At 43.7% G+C, this 24561-nt stretch overlaps 1 protein-coding gene across 1 annotated transcript in view; it reads left to right on the top strand.

Annotated features, from left to right (window-relative positions):
* The first annotated feature begins 1818 nt into the window (after positions 1–1818).
* The window catches only part of LOC137251765 (peroxisomal membrane protein 2), a 104669-nt gene continuing 81926 nt past the window's right edge, over positions 1819–24561 (top strand). Inside the window, exons 1-2 of the mRNA XM_067786573.1 lie at positions 1819–2377; positions 2459–2554. Of these exons, the coding sequence (XP_067642674.1) occupies positions 2289–2377; positions 2459–2554 (185 nt within the window). The 5' untranslated portion in view covers positions 1819–2288. The remainder of the gene's footprint in view (positions 2378–2458; positions 2555–24561) is intronic.

The raw sequence follows: 24561 nt of genomic DNA, 5'->3' as shown, positions 1-24561 counted from the left end.
GTTTTCTGTGAAAATGGGCGAAATCGGTTGAAGCCACTCCCAGTTTTTATACACAGTCGACCGTCTGTCCTTCCGCTCGGCCGTTAAAACGATAACTTGAGGAAAAACCGATATATCTTTACTAAAATCAGTTCGCGTACTTATCTGAACTCACTTTATTTTGGTACAAAAAATGGCCGAAATCCGACTATAACCGCGCCCACTTTTTCGAAATCGAAAATTACGAAAAATGAAAAAAATGCCATAAATCTATACCAAATATGAAAGAAGGGATGAAACATGGTAATTTGATTGGTTTATTGACGCAAAAAATAACTTTAGAAAAAACTTTGTAAAATGGATGTGACACCTACAATATTAAGTAGAAAAAAATGAAAAAGTTCGGCAGGGCGCAATCAAAAGCCCTTGGAATCTTGGCAGGAATACTATTCGTGGTATTACATATATAAATAAATTAGCGGTACCCGACAGATGATGTTCTGGGTCACTCTGGTCCACATTTGGTCAATATCTCGAAAACGCCTTCACACATACAACTAAGGGCCACTTCCTTTTAAAACCCTCATTAATACCTTTAATTTGATACCCATATCATACAAACACAGTATAGAGTCACCCCTCGTCCACCTATATGGCGATATCTGGAAAAAGCGTCCACATATAGAACTAAGGCCCACTCCCTTTTAAAATACTCATTAACACCATTCATTTCATACCCATATCGTACAAACACATTCTAGAGTCACTCCTGGTCCACCTTTAGAACTATGGCCGACTCCCTTTTAAAATACTCTTTAATACCTTCCATTTGATACCCATGTCATACAAACTCATTCCAGGATTACCTTAGGTTCATTTTCCTACGTGGTGATTTTCCCTTATTTTGTCTCCAAAGCTCTTAGCTGAGTATGTAATGCTCGGTTACACCCGAACTTAGCCTTCCTTACTTGTTGTGGAATATGTTTGTAATTTTTTGCGTTTTCTTAATTTTTTTTTAAATTCTCACGATTTTTACTTTAAGGCACCAGTAACCGATCACATTGGAGATGGTTATGGATATGGGTATGGTTACGACTATGGCGTTATGACTAAAGGGCTAATTAAACTTCCTTAACCTAACTATCTCCAATGTGATCGATTAATGGTGCCTTAACCTAAAAATCGTGAAAATTTTATAAAAATGAAGAAAACGCAAAAAATTACGAACATATTCCACAAAAAATAAGTATATTAGTGATAGCATATCCAAAAAAATATATAAAATCTACAAAAAGTTATAAAATTCACCAACTATTGTAGGTTATGGATATGGCGAGAAACCAAAAACCAATTGGCTGGCTATGGTATGGTTATGGCGTTAGCGTTATGGTGTGGCACCATTAATCGATTACATTGATTTCCATAAGGTAGGTTCGATCAGCTGTTTTATCTGGTTTTGGTTTTATGGTTATATAAGTCACCATTAATTGGCCTTTTAATTGGTCGTGTATGGAGCTGTCAAAGAGTCAAGGGTCGTGATTACCTGCAGCCAGATAAACAGTTTTGCACGTCAATGCAACAACAACAATTCGAGTCAAATAGATCAGGATAGTATTTGAGTTCATTAGCGCATAGTCATAGTCAAAATAAAATAGGTTTTAAATTTAGTTGCAGCTTTTTTGACACATAGCTCATTGAAAATTATGTCAAAAAGCTGCAACTAAATTTAAAATCTATTTTATTTTGACTATGACTATGCGCCATTGTCTTCAGTTTAGACGCGCTATTATTAATAAACAGACTTTTTGAAAAATAGATGTCGCTGCTTGGTCATGCCCCTGCGGAATGCGCTCCTGATATTCGAACAAAAATGTGGAATGGAAACCGTGGTAGTAATACAATTCCGAACTTTTCCGATTAAAAGTATGAACCGACCCACTCTAATATGACATCAATTCACTTTCTGATAAGACTAAAATAATAAACTACAAAATCTTTTGGTTGCTATTAAATTAATAAAATTTTGTATGCACAATTAAGTTCCGAGCACAGTAATATTTAGTAAAGTTAAAAGAAAAGTGGTATAAAAGATGAGGCATAGATCAAATTGCAAAAATCTATGAAGGGAAGCAAAGAAAAACGAAATTTGTGAATGTGGCCTTTGCTCTTTGAACAAGTTCAAAATATTTTTGTGATATTTTTTGTATCAATTTGTGCATAACTAAATATTCCTTGAGTTTGCACTGGAAAAAAATTGAATTTTTAATTTGTTGAGTTCCTGAAACGACTCCCAAGCGTACGAATACAAAATGTCGCTATCTAAGCCGATCTATTCATTACTCGGAGTTTACTTGGAGCAACTTTTTAATCATCCGGTGCGCACAAAATCTATAACGAGGTAAGTTGGTGGTGGAATATGCGAGCATTTTTATTTATCTATTCTATATTTATTTGTACATTCATATGTATGTATGTTCAGTTCTGTTTTAGCAGCATCGGCTAATTACACATCTCAGCGCATTGCTGGCTATAAGAAGATCAATCAGGAAAGTGTCATCGCATATGCTCTATTTGGGTAAGAATACTTTGCCCTTAGTATAACTTTCACAAAAATCAGTGTAAGAGTTAATTATTTAAAGCTAATGCATAATACCATCCGTTCCCGAGATGGCCGGGCTAGCACCTTAATGGTGCTGTGTTACCGGAGGTATCATCACATCGATAACACTCCCCAAAGCCTTCGCGGAGCAGCCTTAACGCTACAACAACAACAAATAAGTCCATACATATTTCATTACAAAATCTTATCTTTGCAAGCTGCTTGACAAAGATAAGTGTGTATATATTATATATTAAGTACATATTTGTATATGCAAATACATACAGATACAGTTACTTATATGTCAATAAAATAATTATACGCAAGCAGCAGATGACCGGCACCTGTAAACACAAACGTTTGATCCAGACAAGCATAAGGAGGCCCTAAGGAAAATCCACACAGAATGGGTAAACGCCTTTGCCATGACGCGCCCGGTGAATATACAATATCCTACTCTTACAGAAGAAGCCTGAACACTACCAATGTAGACACGAGTCAAGGCTTCGGGAGTGTGGTTATCTCTACAACAACAACACCAGTCACCCTGGCCCAACTTCATTCTGGATACTGTAATAGGTTAAACTCTTACTTGTCCAGAATGAACCTCTACATACGTAATGTATGTCTCGCATGCGATGTGTCCCCACATGACACTAACCATCTTTTCAATTGTAATGTGGAACCTACGCCTCTAACACCGATCGTCCTATGGTCCGCCCCCGTCGAAACTGCCCGTTTCCTTGGACTCCCATTAGAGGACTTTGATGACAATTTTTGAGAGGGTTTATAAAATAATTAGTCAAGTTTTTGTGGTGTAGTGTTAGCGTGCTTCGCCAGCCATATCGAAGATCCTGGGTTTACGCCCCGGCCAAAACAGAATCAAAAATTTAGAAACCAGTTTTTTCAATTAGAAAAAAAGTTGTTCGAAGCGGGGTCGCCCTTCGGCAGTGATTTGGCAAGCACTCCGACTGTATTTTTGCCATGAAAAGCTTATCAGCGAAAGCTTATCTGCCTTGCAGATGCCGTTTGGGGTCGGTGTAAATGGTGTAGGTCCCGTCCGCCAATATGCAGGAAAAATTAAAAGGAACACAACGCAAATTAAAAGAGAAGCTCGGCCTAACATCTCTACGCGCCTTGCATTTATTTTTTATAGTCTAGTTTTGTACATTAAAGCCCTTATTGAGCTCAATATTCTATACAAAATAGAAATTCTTAATTACTTCATTATTGCTTTTTTGAATAACCAATGGAGTTAAAAACTAAGTTTTTCTCGGTGATCGGAACCACCGTTCATTTAAAAATAAATTATTTTAAATAATTAGAGAACGCAAAAACATTTCCGGCAAAAGATAACGTGGCTTTAAAAAAGGCACATATCAGACAGCACTCGTGCGCATTGGGCATCTGGAGGATGAAATATCCGCCCTAAAGGTAAAGCTGATCACACAAGAGAGCGAAAGAGAAAACCAAGTAGCTGCTTGCGACGTCCGGGTTCATGGTATCCCAGCTGAGGAAGGGGAAAATCTCCAAAGCATTTTCCACCATTTGTCTTTCACATTGAACTTGCAGCCACCCCATAAACAGCATATTTCGGTCTCGGAAATTACGCGACAGTGTCACTGATCCAACCATCGTCATAAGGTTCAAGTCTCCATCCGATAGAAATACCCTCCTAAAAACAATTTCGAGCTTCAGGCGTCCGGACCCTGAAAATAAAAGTAAATGAGGGCTCCGTCTAGTAGATGTGGGTATAAACTCCGAAGCTCCGTTTTACGTAAATGCATCGCTGACGAAACGGAATTATGAAATATTCAAGGCAGCGATCCGCCTTAAAAGAAGGAAAAAAGTAGCAGCCGCCTTCACAATCAGAGGCATAGTTCACATAAAGCGTAAAGCCAACGATAACCCCGAAAAAATCCCTAGCTTGGAGTCACTCAAGGACCTTGAGAATTCAAGCCCAGATGATGGTAGCTCCTTTCGAGACGAATCCATTAATCGATCTACTAATGCACAGAACGGGCTTCCACGTATTTAGTGTAATAAGTATATTACGTATAAGTAATTTCTTTCCTTTCTGTCTCTTTTCCTCTTTCACCTTCATATGCCATAGCAAATTGCATTTAACCAAAAGCAGTGCAAAGCTTATTGCCAAACCTTTTTATATCTCTGGTGCTAAATTATTATAAGTCCCCAAGTTTCAAAGACTGCTCTCGAACGTTGTTGCGCATACTTATCAGGCGTGCCAAAGGTATAAATATCATACACATCAACGTGCAAAGCCTCTATAGAAAACTTGATGAGTTAAGATATCTTTGCGAGGCCTCCGATATAGATATTATCTGCATCTCCGAGACCTGGTTTTCTTCACGCCATAACGATGAGATGGTGAAACTAAATGGCTATCGACTTTTCAGAGCTGACAGAAGTGGTCATAGAAAACTTGATGAGTTAAGATATCTTTGCGAGGCCTCCGATATAGATATTATCTGCATCTCCGAGACCTGGTTTTCTTCACGCCATAACGATGAGATGGTGAAACTAAATGGCTATCGACTTTTCAGAGCTGACAGAAGTGGTCACGGTGGTGGTGTCGCTATATATGTTAAAAGTAGTTTGTCCTGTAAATTACGTTGTAGTTCTTGTACCGGTGATTCCGTAGAATTTGTGTTCGTTGATGTTTTTTCATCAAAGGGTGATAAGCTCCTTGTCGGCTGTGCATACAGACCTAATCACCAAGTAAATTTTGCTGACTTTACTGATTTTCTGCAACCTCTACTCTTAAGTTTCGAAAATATAGTTCTAGCTGGTGACTTCAATAGCAACCTGCTCACAGATTCAAGTCTTAAGCCAAGTATGGAATCTCTGGGACTCTTCTCGGCTAACATTACCATACCATCACATTTTACCAACACTAGTTCCTCGCTGCTAGACCTCTTCTTTGTAAACGACTCAGAGAAAGTACTTCTTTACGATCAGCTGTCTGCTCCCAATTTTTCTAAACACGACCTCCTATTCATTACTTACAACTTTCAAACGTTGTTTACACCGAGCTCGTTTACATATCGTGACTTTTAAAGTATAAATTATAGTGCACTTGCTGAAGCAGTGGAGTCTGTCGACTGGAGATTGATTCGAACGATGGCATCGGTGGATGGGCAAACTAAATTCCTTCAAGACAGTATAAATAAGCTCTTCGACGACCACGTTCCTACGAAACTTAAGGTGACGAAACACAATATCAATCCATGGTTTGACGCCAGTATTATGCTTCTAATTCGCTTGCGTAATCTAGCTTATTCCCGGTGGAAAAGATACAGAACTGTGGAAATGCACATGCGCTTCAAAGCTGCACGAGTCACTGCCAATAAAGCCATAAGATCGGCTAAAGTACATTTCTACGAAAATAAGTTCAGCACCGCTTTAAATTCAAAAGAAACTTGGAATAAGATCAAGAAAATTGGAATTGGCAAATCCAAGGCCGATCTCTCTGTCCCCCCTGATGTAGATGTTATCGATATCAATGATAGTGTTTTAAAGTTACCTCCCTCGGCTGCTAATGTATGTATTGACAACTACGGTTATCGTGTAAATGTTGATGCTAGTCCCCTCGAGTTTGTTCGTGTCGATGACTGTGATGTTGTGAAAGCCATACTTTCTGTGAAGTCCACCGCTATAGGCTTAGACGGAATATGTGCAAAATTTGTAAAAATTATTCTACCCGTAATCCTGCCCCATATAACCTATTTAATAAACTCTATCCTAACCACCTCGGTCTTTCCAAAATGTTGGAAAGCTGTTAAAGTTATCCCCATTCCCAAACAAAGCAAAGAGTACAGGCCGATAGCCATACTGCCTTTTCTTTCGAAGGTCGTTGAGCGCATCCTACATGGGCAGATCGCCACATATGTGCATGCAAATAAACTTTTAACGGACCATCAGTCCGGTTTCAGACAAAAAAGGAGCTGTACTACGGCACTTATTTCTTTGGTTGAAGATATACGGGAGCGCATAGATGATAACTTTACGGCTTTCCTAACCCTTCTTGACCACTCTAAAGCCTTTGACTCTGTTGACCATACCCTACTATGTAAAAAGCTGGTAAACATGTTTAATTTTTCCAGTCATGCAACCAACCTAATCAGATCTTATCTAGACGGCAGAACGCAGGCAGTATGTGTAGATAATAGAAAGTCAAACTTGTTAGACGTTTCGCGTGGTGCACCCCAAGGGTCAATCCTTGGTCCTTTCTTGTTTGTATTGTACATTAACGACCTGCCTCGTGTTCTTAAGTATTGTGACGTCCACATCTATGCTGACGATGTTAAATTGTATACGTGCTGTCCTGTCGATTGTATGAGTTTATGTATAAGTAACTTGAATCAAGACCTTAGTCCAATAGGTGTATGGGCTTCCATGAATGGTTTATGTCTAAATCCTAGAAAGTCGAAGTGCATTGTTATCCGTAGAAAGCCGCTAGCTACAAATGGTTTAAACAATATTATGTTTGAAAATTCTGTTATAGAATATGTTGACACGGCAAGAAATCTTGGCATAGTTTTCAACAAAACATTGTCCTGGAGAGACCATATCTTTAGAACCGTAGGAAAAGTGTATGGTATGCTCCGTACACTGTGATTGACACAGTATTTCACTCCGCTACATATTCGACTACTTTTATCCAAAGCGTACTTAATGCCTACGCTCCTCTACGGCTGTGAGATTTTTTCTAACTGTGACGCTGTGAGTAAAAAGAAGCTTAATGTTGCCTACAATAACATTGCTAGATACGTTTACGGGCTGAATAGACTTGATCACGTTTCCTGTTATTCTGCAAAGTTGCTAGACATTTCTTTTGACAATCTTTTAAAGTTTAGAACACTTATTACCTTGCATAAGATAATCTACACGAAGGAGCCTTATCACCTATATCGAAGGCTTCAATTTCTTCATTCTACGAGGACAATGGTTCTTGCACATGTTAAACACCGTATGCTAGTTTCTGAACGCCAATTCTTCGTTACTTCGATCCGTCTTTGGAACTCCCTTCCAGCCAGAATAAGACAAATAAGTAATGCACTGCATTTCAAAAAAGAATTAATCTTGTTCTTTAATTGACTCACCTCTCCTTCTTCAACTGACTCTCTTTACTGATCTTCTATCCGTTTTTCTTGCCACCTGCTATTTTCTCAAAGGATAGAACCTAATATTATTACTGTACTACCTACCCTTGCAATGTCCCCTTTATTCTTATTTCTGTTCTGTGTCCCTAGGCTAAGCTCTTTAAAATTTATTGTAACCATTAAGTCTTATTTTACAAATTATCTATTGTTTATCTAAGTTATTGAAACATTTTTTGAATTTTCGCCTTTGTTCTGTCACTGTTCTGACTAGCACTATAAAATAATTTTGTCAAATTGTTGTGTTAGGAAAAAATTTAATAAAATACAAATACAAATACAAAACCGAATCTGTACTGAATTCGCCTTGGCACATATGTATTTTATCAGGCGCGACATCTATTCTGATTATCTTGACAGTTTAAGCAGAAACGCCTGTTATTCATTTTAACTATTTGTTTTTTGTAAATGTTGCTGTTGTAGCAGTGCTCTGCCCTATTCTTTAGATTCGACCACTTAAGGTTCCATTACTGATACTTAGCATAGACTTGACTTGACTTGAAAACTGTCACTTACAGTTCTGTTAAATGAACATTGCATGTTACTGATTACTCAAAACTTGGCAACACTTAACTTGACTTAAGCCCCCATTACTGATACTTAGCATAGACTTGACTTGACTTGGCGTAAACTTGGCAACTTAGCCACGATTATACTCCACTTGGCGCATAAAATCTGGCATCATAATCAGCGTTGAAATTTATTTTTAAATAAATGTCAATTCGTATGACAAAATGTCAAAATGAAATGGAAACAAACAAATGGCATCTCAAAATGTAAACGTCACTTAGAACTTACATAGAAAATCAAAATTCAACAGACTTCTAAGTCAAGTTAAGTTTTGAGTAATCAGTAACATGCAATGTTCATTTAACAGAACTGTAAGTGACAGTTCGCAAGCCAAGTCAAGTCTATGCTAAGTATCAGTAATGGAGCCTTTAGAAGTCTGTTGAATTTTGATTTTCTATGTAAGTTCTAAGTGACGTTTACATTTTGAGATGCCATTTGTTTGTTTCCATTTCATTTTGACATTTTGTCATACAAATTGACATTTATTTAAAAACTAGCCTTTACCCGCGGCCCCGTCCGCAAGGAGAAAATGAAATATGTGGGCTATTCACGTTAGCCTGCTTATAAAGTTATCTGTTTAAAATTTTTTTTCTGCCTAATGCATTTTATTTTTGTAATTGTGTAACAAAAAGAACTTTATGAGCTGATAACCTGATAGGATCCCAAAATGATAACGAAATTATCCAGAAAAAGCCACGAAATGACCCCGACGCTATCGCGGACGGATCCCGAAAACCATCCAGAAACGCCCCGGAAATGTTTCCAAAAGTTCCCGAAGTAGTCCCAAAAAAACCCGAAATGACAACGACACGATTCTAGACTTATCCAGAGAACCACACAGAAATGATGCCTGAAGGGTACCAAATTGATCCCGAAATAGTCCCGAAAAAGTTCCGAAATTATCCTGACGGGCTCCCGGACGGATCTCAAAAACCATCCAGGAAGGGTTCCTAAATTATCCCGACATAGTCCAGAAAAAGCTCCGAAAAAGTTCCGAAATGACCCCGAGGGATCCACAACGGATAGCGAAAACCATAAAGAAATGATTCCGAAAGGGTCCCAAAATGATTCCGAAATAGGCCGAAAATGACCCCGATGGAATCCCGCACGGATCCAAATGGGATCCCGGAAGGGTTTCAAAACTATTCCAAAAAGTAACAAAAAAAATCTCAAAATGAATCTTACGGCATCCTGGACGAATCCAGAAATGATCCCAACATGGTCCCGAAATGACCCTGATGGATCCGTCAAACGATCAAGAATTGATGCCGGAAGGGTCTTCAAATGATCACGAAATAATACAGATAAACTCATGGAATGACCCCTAAGTGGTCCCCAAATGATCCCGAAATAGTCCCGAAAAAGTCCCGAAATTACCCTGATGGGTTCCCGTACAGATCACGAAATCCATCCAGAAGTGATGCCGGAAGGGTCCAAAAATGATCGCGTATTGTCCCCGAAAAAGTCCCTAAATGACCCCGACGGGATCCCGGACGGATCCCGAAAACCATCCAGAAATGATGCCGAAAGGTACACCAAATGATCCCGAAATGATCCCGACGGGATCCCTTACGGATCCCGAAAACCATGCAGAAATGATGCCGGAAGGGACCCAAATGATCCCGAAAGAGTCCTGAAATGACCCCGACGGGATCCCGAACGTATACCGAAAAAAATCCAGAAATGATGCCGGAAAGGTCCTCAAATGATCCCTTAATAGTCCCGAAATGACCCTGAAGGGATCCCCTACGGATCCCGGAAACTATCCAGAAATGATGCCGGAAAGGTTCCCAAATGATCCCCAAATAGTGCCGAAATGACCATGACGGGATCCCGGACCGATCCCGAAAACCATCCAGAAATGATGGCGAAAGGGTCCCCAAATGATCCCGTATTAGGTGCGAAAAAGTCCCGAAATGACCCCGACGGGATCCCGGACGGATCCCGAAAACCATCCATAAATGATGCCGGAAGAGACCCCAAATGATCCCGAAAAAGTCCCAAATGACCCCGACGGGATCCCGGACGGATTCCGAAAACCAGCCAGAAATTATGCCGAAAGGGTTCCCAAATGATCCCGTATTAGTCGCGAAAAAGTCCCGAAATGACCCCGACGAGATCCGGGACGGATCCCGAAAACCATCCAGAAATGATGCCGGAAGAGCCCCCAAATTATCCCGAAAAAGTCCCAAAATGACCCCGACGAGATCCCGGACCAATCCCGAAAACCATCGAGAATTGATGCCGAAAGGGTTCCCAAATGATCCCGTATTAGTCGCGAAAAAGTCCCGAAATGACCCCGACGGGATCCCGGACGGATCCCGAAAACCATCCAGAAATGATGCCGGAAGAGCCCCCAAATGATCCCGAAAAAGTCTCCAAATGACCCCGAAGGGATCCCGGACGGATCCCGAAAACCATCCAGAAATGATGCCGGAAGAACCCCCAAATGATCCCGAAAAAGTCCCCAAATTACCCTGACGAGATCCCGGACGGATCCCGAAAACCATCCAGAAATGATGCCGAAAGGGTCCCCAAATGATCCCGTATTAGTCGCGAAAAAGTCCCGAAATGACCCCGACGGGATGCCGGACGAATCCCGAAGACCATCCAGAAATGATGCCTAAAGGGACTCCAAATAACCCCGAAAAAGTCCCGTAATGATCCCGGAAACAATCAAGAATTTATCTCTCGAAGGTACGCAAATAATCCCGAAAGTACCCCGACGGGATCCCGGACGGATCCCGAAAACCATCCAGAAATGATGCCGGAAGGGTCCCCAAATGATCGCGAAATAGTCCCGAAATGATTCCGGAATAGTCCCGAAAATGTCTCAAAATAACCCCGACGGGATCCCGGACGGATCCCGAAAACTATACAGAAATGATCCCGGAAGGGTCCCAAAATGATCCCGAAAAAGTCCCGGAATTACCCCGGCGGGATCCCGGACCGATCCCGAAAACCATCCAGAAATGATCCCGGTAGGGCCTCGATATGACCCTTACGGGATTACAAATAAGGTGAAGCTAATTATAAAACCATGTTAATAAGGCAGCAGGCGCATTGGAGCGAATGAAAAGTTACATAGAAACATACAGGTAAAGCTAATAAAAGCGTGCTAATAAAAACAATTGAAGGAGGGCGGATGGCGGGTGTAGAAGGATAGGACTACTGATCGTTCCTCCAAAATTGTCTAGATCTCGATCTGTATGTGCCAGATACCAAAAACTATTGAAGTAGGAGAAAATTTATATTGAGTTATAACAATTTATAGATTTTACACCAGAGGAGTGATAAAGGGGGGAGGGGGCGGCGGAGTGTTTCACTGCTTACTTTGTAAGCCCTCGACTTATTTGACCCCTTGAGTCTGTGATATTGGTGAAGGACAGTATACGTAAAGTTATAATGTGTAAAAATTATTAAAAAGTAATTGCTCGAAAGGGTCGTGGGACCCCCACCCCTCTTTCCATGTTCGAAAAAAATTTCGCTAGTATACTACTGTCTGTGTCCCAAATTTCATCAAAATCCGTGTAGCCATTCTGGCGTGATTCACCCGAAAAGACGAAAAAATATAATAATTAAATTATAACTGTTCCTAGGGGGCGGGGACCACGCCCCTTTTGAAAAATATATAGCTAGTAGATCCTTCTAGACTATTGGCTATATGTGTGCAAAATTTCATCCAAATCGGTCCAGCCGTTCTTGCGTTATTGAGTCACAAAGACAAACATCTGGACAAACATCCAAACATCCAAACATCTTCACATCCAAACTTTCCCATTTATAATATATACTAGCCTTTACCCGCGGCCCCGTCCGCAAGGAGAAAATTAAATATATGGGATATTCACGTTAGCCTGCTTATCAAGTTATCTGTTTAAAAAGATCTTTCTGTCTAATACATTTTATTTTTGTAATTGAGTAAAAAAAGAACTAAATGAGCTGATAACCTGATAGGATCCCCAAATGATCCCGAAATTATCCAGAAAAATCCACGAAATGACCCCGACGCTATCGCGGACAGATCCCGAAAACCATCTAGGGCCACGGAAGGGTCTCCAAAAGTTCCCGGAATATTCCCAAAAACCCCGAAATGACAACGACACGATTCTAAACTTATCCAGAGAACCACAAAGAAATGATGCCTGAAGGGTACCAAAATGATCCCGAAATAGTCCCGAAAAAGTTCCGAAATGACCCTGACGGGCTCCCGGACGGTTCTCAAAAACCATCCAGAAAATATCCAGGAAGGGTCCTTAGGGGATCCACGACGTATCGCGAAAACCATACAGAAATTATTCCGGAAGGGTCCCAAAATGATCCCGTATTAGTCCCGAAAAAGTCCTGAAATGACCCCGACGGGATCCCAGACGGATTCCGAAAACTATCCAGAAATGATGCCGGAAAGATCCTCAAATGATCCCCTAATAGTCCCGAAATGACCCTGACGGGATCTCGAACGGACTCCTAAATGACCCTGACGGGATCCCGGACAGATCTCGAAATCCATCCAGAAATGATCTTGGAAGGGCCCAAAATAATCCCGAAACAATCTCTGAAAAGTCCAGAAATTACCCCGACGGGATCCCGCACGGATCCCAAAAACTATCCAGAAATGATCCCGAAATGACCGAAAACCATCCAGAAATTATACCGGAAGGGACCCCAAATGATCCCGAATACCATACAGAAATGATGCCGGAAAATACCCCAAATGATCCCGAAATAGTCCCGAAAAAGTTCCGAAATGACCCGGAAGGGATCCCGGACGGATCCCGAAAACCATCCAGAAATTATGCCGAAAGGGTCCCCAAATGATCCGATACCAGTCGATAAAAAGTCCCGAAATAACCCCGACGGGATCCCGGACGGATCCTCAAAATCATATAGAAATGATGCCGGAAGGTACCCCAAATGATCCCGAAATAGTCCCGAAATGACCCTGGCAGGATCCCGTACGGATCCCGAAAACCATCCAGAAATGATGCCGAAAGGCTCCCCTAATTATCCCGTATTAGTCCCGAAAAAGTTCTGAAATGACCCCGACGGAATTCCTGACGGATCCCGAAAAGCATCCAGAAATAATGCCGAAAGGGTCCCCAAATCATCCCGTATTAGTCGAGAAAAAGTCTTGAATTGACCCCGTTGGGATCCCGGATGGATCCCGAAAACTATCCAGAAATGATGCCGGAAGGTATCCCGAAATAGTCCCGAAATGACCCTGACGGGATCCCGGACGGATCCCTAAAACCATCTAGAAATGGTGCCGGAAGGTACCTCAAATGATCCTGAAACAGTACCGAAATGACCCCGACGGGATCCCGGACGGATCCCGAAAACCATCTAGAAATGATGCCTGAAGGTACCCCAAATGATCCCGAAATAGTCCCGAAATGACCTCGACGGGATACCGAACGGATCCCGAAAACCATCCAGAAATGATGCCGAAAGCGTCCCCAAATGATCCCGTATTAGTCGAGAAAAATTCCCGAAATGACCCCGACGGGATCCCGGACAGATCCTCAAAACCATATAGAAATGATGCCGGAAGGTACCCCAAAGGATCCCGAAATAGTTCCGTAATGAAATTGACGGGATCCCGAACGGATCCCATAAACCATCTAGAAATGGTGCCGGAAGGTATCTCAAATGATCCCGAAATAGTACCGAAATGACCATGACAGGATCCCGGACGGATCCCGAAAACCATCTAGAAATGATGCCGGAAGGTACCCCAAATGATCCCGAAATATTCCCGAAATGACCCCGACGGGATCCCGGACGGATCCCGAAAACCATCCAGAAATGATGCCGAAAGCGTCCCCAAATGATCCCGTATTAGTCGAGAAAAAGTCCCGAAATGACCCCGACGGGATCCCGGACGGATCCCGAAAACCATCCAGAAATGATGCCGGAAGCGTCCCCAAATGATCCCGTATAAGTCGAGAAAAAGTCCCGAAATGACCAAGACGGGATCCCGGACGGATTCCGAAAACCATCCAGAAATGATGCCGAAAGCGTCCCCAAATGATCCCGTATTAGTCGAGAAAAAGTCCCGAAATGACCCCGACGGGTTCCCGGACGGATCCCGAAAAGCATCCAGATATGATGCCGAAAGGGTCCCCAAATGATCCCGTATAAGTCGAGAAAAAGTCGCGAAATTACCAAGACGGGATCCCGGACGGATCCCGAAAACCATCCAGAAATGATGCCGGATGAGCCCCAAAATGATCCCGAAAAAGTCCCCAAATGGCCCCGACGAGATCCCGGACGGATCCCGAAAACCATCCAGAAATGATGCCGGAAGAGCCCCCAAATGATCCCGAAAAAGTCCCCAAATGACCCCGACGATATCCCGGACGGATCCCGAAAACCATCAAGAAATGATGCCGGAAGAGCCCCCAAATGATCCCGAAAAAGTCCCCATATGACCCCGACGAGATCCCGCACGGATCCCGAAAACCATCCAGAAATGATGCCGGAAGGGTCCCCAAATGATCGCGATATAGTCCCGAAATGATTCCGGAGTAGTCCCGAAAATGTTCCAAAATAACCCCGACGGGATCCCGGACGGATCCCGTAAACTATACAGAAATGATCCCGGAAGGGTCCCAAAATGATCCCGAAATAGTCCCGAAAAAGTCCCGAAATTACCCCGGCGTAATCCCGGACCGATCCCGAAAACCATCCAGAAATGAACCCGGAAGGGTCTCGATATGACCCTTACGGGATTGCAAATAAGGTGAAGCTAATTATAAAACCATGTTAATAAGGCAGCAGGCGCATTGGAGCGAATAAAAAGTTAGATAGAAACATACAGGTAAAGCTAATAAAAGCGTGCTAATAAAAACAATTGATGGAGGGCGGATGGCGGGAGTAGAGGAGAGGACCACTGATCGTTCCTCCAAAATTTTCTAGATCTCGTTCTGTATGTACCAGATACCAAAAACTATTGATTTAGGAGAAAATTTAGATTGAGTTATAACAATTTATGGATTTTACACCAGAGGGGGGGGGGGGGTGATAAAGGGGGGCGGGCGGAGGGTGTCACTGCTTACTTTGTAAGCCCCTTATTTGACCCCTTGAGTCTGTGATATTGGTGAAGGCCAGTATACGTAAAGTTATAATGTGTAAAAATTATGAAAAATAATTTCTCGAAGGGGTCATGGGACCCCCACCCCTCTTTCCATGTTCGAAAAAAATTTCGCTAGTAGACTACTGTCTGTGTCCCAAATTTCATCTAAATCCGTGTAGCCATTCTGGCGTGATTCAGTCGCAAAGACGAAAAAATATAATAATTAAATTATAACTGTTCCTAGGGGGCGGAGACCATGCCCCTTTTGAAAAATATATAGCTAGTAGATCCTTCTAGACTATTGGCTATATGTGTGCAAAATTTCATCCAAATCGGTCCAGCCGTTCTTGCGTTATTGAGTCACAAAGACAAACGTCTGGACAAACATCCAAACATCCAAACATCCAAACATCCAAACATCTTCACATCCAAACTTTGCCATTTATAATATACTAGCCTTTACCCGCGGCCCCGTCCGCAAGGAGAAATTTAAATATATGGGCTATTCGCGTAAGCCTGCTTATCAAGTTATCTGTTTAAAATTTTCTTTTCTGTCTAATGCATTTTATTTTTGTAATTGAGTAAAAAAAGAACTAAATGATCTGATAAACTGATAGGATCCCAAATGATCCCGAAATTATCCAGAAAAAGCTACGAAATTACCCCCACGCTATCGCGGACGGATCCCGAAAACCATCCAGCAATGCCCCGAAAGGGTCTCCAAAAGTTCCCGGAATCCCAAAAAAACCCAACGACACGATTCTAGACGTATCCAGAGAACCACACAGAAATGATCCCTGAAGGTGTTCCAAAATGATCCCGAAAAGGTTCCGAAATGACCCTGACGGGCTCCCGGGCGGATCTCAAAAACCATCCAGAAAATATCCAGGAAGGGTCCCTAAATTATCCCGACATACTCCAGAAAAAGTTCCGAAATGGCTCCGAGGGGATCCACAACGGATCGCGAAAACCATACAGCAATGTTTCCGGAAGGGTCCAAAAATCATCCCGAAATATTCCGGAAATGACCCAGATGGGATCCTGCACAGATCCAGAAATGATCCCTGAAGGTGTTCCAAAATGATCCCGAAAAGGTTCCGAAATGACCCTAACGGGCTCCCGGGCGGATCTCAAAAACCATCCAGAAAATATCCAGGAAGGGTCCCTAAATTATCCCGACATACTCCAGAAAAAGTTCCGAAATGGCTCCGAGGGGATCCACGACGGATCGCGAAAACCATACAGCAATGTTTCCGGAAGGGTCCAAAAATCATCCCGAAATATTCCGGAAATGACCCAGATGGGATCCCGCACAGATCCCGAAATGGTCCAAAAACTATCCCGGAAAAGTAACAAAAAATCCCGAAATAGCTCCTACGGTATCCCGAACGGATCCAGAAATGATCTCGGAAGGGTCCCCAAATGATCCCAAAATGGTCCCGAAATGACCCTGATGGATCCGGCAAACCATCAAGAATTTATGCCGGAAGGGTCCCCAAATGATCCCGATATAAAACAGAAAAAGTCACGAAACGACCCCTAGAGGATCCCCAAATGATCCCTTAGTAGCCCCCAAAAGGTCCCGAAATAACCCCGACGGGTTCCCGGACAAATCCCGAAAACCAACCAGAAATGATGTCGGAAGGGATCCCAAATGATTCCGAAAAAGTCCGGCAATGATTCCGACGGGATCCCGAACGGATACCGAAAATCATCCAGGAGTGATGCCGGAAAGGTCCTCAAATGATCACCTAATAGTCCCGAAATTACCCTTAAAAGATCCTGGACGGATCCCGTAAACCATCCAGAAATGATCCCGATATAGTCCCGAAGAAGTCCCGAAATGACCCTGACGGGATCTCGAACTCATCCCTAAATGACCATGACGGGATCCCGGACAGATCCCGAAATCCATCCAGAAATGATCTTGGGAGGGCCCCAAATGATCCCGAAAAAGTCCCGCAATGATTCCGACGGGATTTTGAACGGATAACGAAAATCATCCAGAAGTGATGCCGGCAAGGTCCTCAAATGATCACTTAATAGTCCCAAAATGACCCTGACGGCATTCTGGACTGATCCGGAAATCCATCTAGAAATGATCTTTGGAAGGTCCCAAAATGATCCCGAAATAGTCTCGGAAAAGTCCAGAAATTACCCTGATGGGATGCCGGACGAATCCCAAAAACCATCCAGAAATGATGCCGGTAGGTATCCCAAATAATCCCGAAATAGTCCCGCAATTATTCCGACGGGATCTTGAACGGATACCGAAAACCATGCAGAAGTGATGCCGGAAAGGTCCTCAAATGATCACCTAATAGTCCCAAAATGACCCTGATGGGACCCCGAAAGGATCCCGAAAACTATCCAGAAATGATGCCGGAAAGGTCCTCAAATGATCTCCTAATAGTTCCGAAAAAACCCTGACGTGATCCCGAACGGATCCCGACAACTATCCAGAAATGATACCGAAAGCGCCCGCAAATTATCCCGTATTAGTCGAGAAAAAGTCCCGTAATGACCCCGACGGGATGCCGGACGAATCCCAAAAACCATCCAGAAATGATGCCGGAAGGGACCCCAAATGATCCCGAAAAAGTCCCGCAATTATTCGGACGGGATCCTGAGCGGATACCGAAAACCATCCAGAAGTGATACCAGAAAGGTCCTCAAATGATCACCTAATAGTCCCAAAATGACCCTGACGGCATCCAGCACAGATTCCGAAATCCATCCAGAAATGATCTTGGGAAGGTCCCAAAATGATCCCGAAATAGTCTCGGAAGGGTCCAGAAATTACCCTGACGGGTTCCCGGACGAATCCTGAAAGCCATCCTTAAATGATCCCGAAAAAGTCCCGAAATGACCCTGACGGGATCCCGAAAGGATTCCGAAAACTATCCAGAAATGATGCCGGAAAGGTCCTCAAATGATCCCCTAATAGTCCCGAAATGACCGTGACGGGATCCCGAATGGATCCCGACAACTATCCAGAAATGATGCCGAAAGGGTCCGCAAATGATCCCGTATTAGTCGAGAAAAAGTTCCGAAATGACCTCGACGGGATCCCGGACGAATCCCAAAAACCATCCAGAAATGATGCCGGTAGGTATCCCAAATGATCCCGAAATAGTCCCGAAATGACCTCGTCGGCATCCCGGACGGATCCCGGAAATTATCCAGAAATGATGCCGGAAAGGTCCCCAAATGATCCCCTAATAGTCCCGAAATTACCCTGATGGCATCCCGGACAGATCCCGAAATCCATCCAGAAGTGATACCAGAAAGGTCCTCAAATGATCACCTAATAGTCCCAAAATGACCCTGACGGCATCCAGCACAGATTCCGAAATCCATCCAGAAATGATCTTGGGAAGGTCCCAAAATTATCCCGAAATAGTCTCGGAAGGGTCCAGAAATTACCCTGACGGGTTCCCGGACGAATCCTGAAAGCCATCCTTAAATGATCCCGAAAAAGTCCCGAAATGACCCTGACGGGATCCCGAAAGGATTCCGAAAACTATCCAGAAATGATGCCGGAAAGGTCCTCAAATGATCCCCTAATAGTCCCGAAATGACCGTGACGGGATCCCGAACGGATCCCGACAACTATCCAGAAATGATGCCGAAAGGGTCCGCAAATGATCCCGTATTAGTCGAGAAAAAGTTCCGAAATGACCTCGACGGGATCCCGGACGAATCCCAAAAACCATCCAGAGATGATGCCGGTAGGTATCCCAAATGATCCCGAAATAGTCCCGAAATGACCTCGTCGGCATCCCGGACGGATCCCGAAAACCATCCATAAATGATGCCGAAAGGGTTCCCAAATGATCCCATATTAGTCGCGAAAAAGTCCCGAAATGACCACGACGGGATCCCGGACGGATCCCGAAAACCATCCAGAAATGATGCCGAAAGGGTCCCCAAATGATCCCGTATTTGTCGCGAAAAAGTCCCGAAATGACCCCGACGAGATCCCGGACGGATCCCGAAAACCATCCGGAAATGATGCCGGAAGAGCCCCCAACTGATCCCGAAAAAGTCCCCAAATGACCCCGACGAAATCCGGGACGGATCACGAAAACCATCCGGAAATGTTTCCGAAAGGGTTCCCAAATGATCCCGTATTAGTCGCGAAAAGTCCGAAATGACCCCGACGGGATCCCGGACGGATCCCGAAAACCATCCAGAAATGATGCCGGAAGAGCCCCCAAATGATCCCAAAAAAGTCCCCAAATGACCCCGACGAGATCCCGGACGGATCCCGAAAACCATCCAGAAATGATTCCGGAAGAACCCCCAAATGATCCCGAAAAAGTCCCCAAATGACCCCGACGAGATCCCGGACGGATCCCGAAAACCATCCGGAAATGATGCCGGAAGAGCCCCCAAATTATCCCGAAAAAGTACCCAAATGACCCCGACGATATCCGGGACGGATCCCGAAAACCATCCGGAAATGTTGCCGAAAGGGTTCCCAAATGATCCTGTATTAGTCGCGAAAAAGTCCCGAAATGACCCCGAAGGGATCCCGGACGGATCCCGAAAACCATCCAGAAATGATGCCGGAAGAGCCCCCAAATGATCCCGAAAAAGTCCCCAAATGACCCCGACGAGATCCCGGACGGATCCCGAAAACCATCCAAAAATAATGCCGGAGGAGCCCCCAAATGATCCCGAAAAAGTCCCCAAATTAGCCCGACGATATCCCGGACGGATCCCGAAAACCATCCAGTAATGATGCCGAAAGGGTCCCCAAATGATCCCGTATTAGTCGCGAAAAAGTCCCGAAATGACCCCGACGGGATGCCGGACGAATACCGAAGACCATCCAGAAATGATGCCTAAAGGGACCCAAAATAATCCCGAAAAAGTCCAGTAATGATCGCGGCAACAATCAAGAATTTATCTCTCGAAGGTACGCAAATGATCCCGAAAGTACCCCGACGGGATCCCGGACGGATCCCGAAAACCATCCAGAAATGATGCCGGAAGGGTCCCCAAATGATCGCGAAATAATCCAGAAATGATTCCGGAATAGTCCCGAAAATGTCCCAAAATAACCCCAACGGGATCTCGGACAGATCCCGAAAACTATACAGAAAAGATCCCGGAAGGGTCCCAAAATGATCCCGAAATAGTCCCGAAAAAGTCCCGAAATTACCCCGGCGGGATCCCGGACCGATCCCGAAAACCATCCAGAAATGATCCCGAAGGGTCTCCATATGACCCTTACGGGATTACAAATAAGGTGAAGCTAATTATAAAACCATGTTAATAAGGCAGCAGGCGCATTGGAGCGAATGAAAAGTTACATAGAAACATACAGGTAAAGCCAATAAAAGCGTGCTAATAAAAACAATTGAAGGAGATCGGATGGCGGGAGAAGGAGAGGACCACTGATGGTTTTTCCAAAATTGTTTAGCTCTCGATCTGTATGTACCAGATACCAAAAACTATTGATTTAGGAGAAAATGTATATTGAGTTATAACAATTTATAGATTTTACACCAGAGGAGGAGAGAAGGGGGAGAGGGGGCGGAGGGTGTCACTGCTCATTTTGTAAGCCCTCGATTTATTTGACCCATTGAGTCTGTAATATTGCTGAAGGCCCGTATACGTAAAGTTATAATGTGTAAAAATAATTAAAAAGTAATTGCTCGAAGGGATCGTGGGACCCCCACCCCTCTTTCCATGTTCGAAAAAAATTTCGCTAGTAGACTACTGTCTGTGTCCCAAATTTCATCAAAATCCGTGTAGCCATTCTGGCGTTATTCAGTCGCAAAGACGAAAAAATATAATAATTAAATTATAACTGTTCCTAGGGGGCGGGGACCACGCCCCTTTTCAAAAATATATAGCTAGTAGATCCTTCTAGACTATTGGCTATACGTGTGCAAAATTTCATCCAAATCGGTCCAGCCGTTCTTGCGTGATTGAGTCACAAAGACAAACGTCTGGACAAACATCCAAACATCCAAACATCCAAACATCCAAACATCCAAACATCTAAACATCCAAACTTTCCCATTTATAATATATACTAGCCTTTACCCGCGGCCCCGTCCGCAAGGAGAAAATAAAATATATGTGCTATTCACGTTAGCCTGCTTATCAAGTTGTCTGTTTAAAAATTTTTCTGTCAATGTATTTTATTTTTTAATACAGTAAAAAAAAAGAACTAACTGAGCTGATGGGCACGCTTACATGAATAGTACAATACACTTTTTTCGAATTAAAAAAAAATACATTTTGTTTCTAAGTTAAATTAATTGATATGACAGGGGTGAAAGAATTACTACTCATAGAACAAAGGAGTGAAACTACAATTAGCTAAAACCAAAAAGAAGTTTTTAAATGAAAGCAGTGTTGCTTTTTCGGGTATTTAGTTGGTTAAAATATTACAAAAATTTTAATTATAGTTGTAATAGTTCGTTACAGGATTCATTTAAAAATAGAACGAAAAAGCTGTGATATATTAAAGATAAAACATACCGAATTTTAATTACGAATAATTTGCCGTAAATCCACGGCCATGTGTGCTGAATTACCGGTTTCGAAGAGACCAAAAATGATCCCGGAAGTGTCCCTAAATGACACCAAATAGTCACGAAATGATGCCGACGGGATCCTGGACAAATCTCGAAAACTATCCAGAAATGATGCCGGAAGGGTCCCAAAATAATCCCGAAGTAGTCACGAAAAGTCCCGAAATGACCCTGACGGGATCCCGGACGGATCCCGAAAACCAACCAGATTTGATTCCTGAACGGTCCGCAAATGATCCCGATATAGTCCGAAAAAGTCCCGAAAAAACTCTGACGGGATCCCGGACAAATCCCGAAAATCGCCCAGAAATTATCCCGGAGGAGTCCCAAAATGATTCCGAAATAGTAGTCACGAAAAAGGCCCGAAATGACCCTGACGGGATCCCGAAAACCATCCAGAAATGACTCTGGAGGGATCCCCAAATGATCCCGGAAAAGTCCAAAAACCATCCAGAATTGATCTCTGAAGGTTCCGCAAATGATCCCGAAATAGTCCCGAAAGTCACGAAAAACTCAGACCCATCCCGAAAATCATGAAGAAATTATCCTGGAAGGGTCCCAAAATCACCCCGAAATAACTCCGACGGGATCCCGGACAGATCCCGAAAATCATCCAGAACTGAGCTCTGAAACGTCCGCAAATAATCCAGAAATAGTCCGGAAAAAGTCCCGAAAAGACTCCGTCGGGATCCCGGACAGATCCCGAAAATCATCCAGAAATTATGCCGGAGGGGTCCCAAAATGATTCCGAAATAGTCCCGAAAAAGTCCCGAAATGACCTTGAGGGGATCCCAGACCGATACCGAAAACCATCCAGAATTGATCTCTAAAGGGTCCGCAATTTATTCCAGATAAAGTCGCCAAAAAACTACGAAGGGATCCCGAACAGATCCCGAAAATCATAGAGAAATTATCCCGGAAGGGTCCCAAAATGATCCCGAAATAGTCCCGAAAAGGCGCGAAATAACCCTGACGGGATCCCGGACGGATCCCGAAAACCACCCAGAAATGATCTTTAAGGGCAACTGACCCCGAAATAGTCGTGAAAAAGTCCCGAAATTACCCCCAAGGGATCCCGAAAACCATCCAGAAATTATCCCTGAAGGATCCCCAAATGATCCAAGAACAGTCTCGAAATTCCCTGACATTTTCCCGAAAAAGTAAAAAAATAAACCCGACGGGATCTCGGACGGATCCCGAAAACGATCCAGAAATGATGCCGCAAGGGACCCCAAATGATCCCGAAAAATTCCCGAAATTCCCCCGATGGGATCCCGGATCATCCAGAAATGATGCGGGTTGGTACCCCAAAATGATCCGATACCAGTCGATAAAAAGTCCCGAAATAACCCCGACGGGATCCCGGACGGATCCTCAAAATCATATAGAAATGATGCCGGAAGATACCCCAAATGATCCCGAAATAGTCCCGAAATGACCCTGGCAGGATCCCGTACGGATCCCGAAAACCATCCAGAAATGATGCCGAAAGGCTCCCCTAATTATCCCGTATTAGTCCCGAAAAAGTCCTGAAATGACCCCGACGGAATTCCTGACGGATCCCGAAAAGCATCCAGAAATAATGCCGAAAGGGTCCCCAAATCATCCCGTATTAGTCGAGATAAAGTCCTGAATTGACCCCGTTGGGATCCCAGATGGATCCCGAAAACCATCCAGAAATGATGCCGGAAAGTATCCCGAAATAGTCCCGAAATGACCCTGACGGGATCCCGGACGGATCCTTAAAACCATCTAGAAATGGTGCCGGAAGGTACCTCAAAAGATCCTGAAACAGGACCGAAATGACCCCGACGGGATCCCGGACGGATCCCGAAAACCATCTAGAAATGATGCCGGAAGGTACCCCAAATGATCCCGAAATAGTCCCGAAATGACCTCGACGGGATACCGGACGGATCCCGAAAACCATCCAGAAATGATGCCGAAAGCGTCCCCAAATGATCCCGTATTAGTCGAGAAAAATTCCCGAAATGACCCCGACGGGTTCCCGGACGGATCCCGAAAAGCATCCAGATATGATGCCGAAAGGGTCCACAAATGATCCCGTATAAGTCGAGAAAAAGTCCCGAAATGACCAAGACGGAATCCCGGACGGATCCCGGAAACCACCCAGAAATGATCTTTAAGGGCAACTGACCCCGAAATAGTCGTGAAAAAGTCCCGAAATTACCCCGACGGGATCCCGAAAACCATCCAGAAATTATCCCTGAAGGATCCCCAAATGATCCAAGAACAGTCTCGAAACTCCCTGACATTTTCCCGAAAAAGTAAAAAAATAACCCTGACGGGATCCCGGATGGATCCCGAAAACCACCCAGAAATGATCTTTAAGGGCAACTGACCCCGAAATAGTCGTGAAAAAGTCCCAAAATGACCCGACAGGATCCCGGACGGATCCCGTAAACCATCCAGAAATGATGCCGGAGGAGACCCCAAATGATCCCGCTAAAGTCCCAAAATGACCCCGACAGGGTCCCGGACGGAGCCCGTAAACCATCCAGAAATGATGCCGGAAGAGACCCCAAATGATCCCGCAAAAGTCCCAAAATGACCCCGACAGGATCCCGGACGGATCCCGTAAAC

Source organism: Eurosta solidaginis, chromosome 5, assembly GCF_040869045.1.
Source record: "Eurosta solidaginis isolate ZX-2024a chromosome 5, ASM4086904v1, whole genome shotgun sequence".
NCBI lineage: Eukaryota > Metazoa > Arthropoda > Insecta > Diptera > Tephritidae > Eurosta > Eurosta solidaginis.
This window is presented reverse-complemented; position numbering and strand designations above follow the sequence as displayed.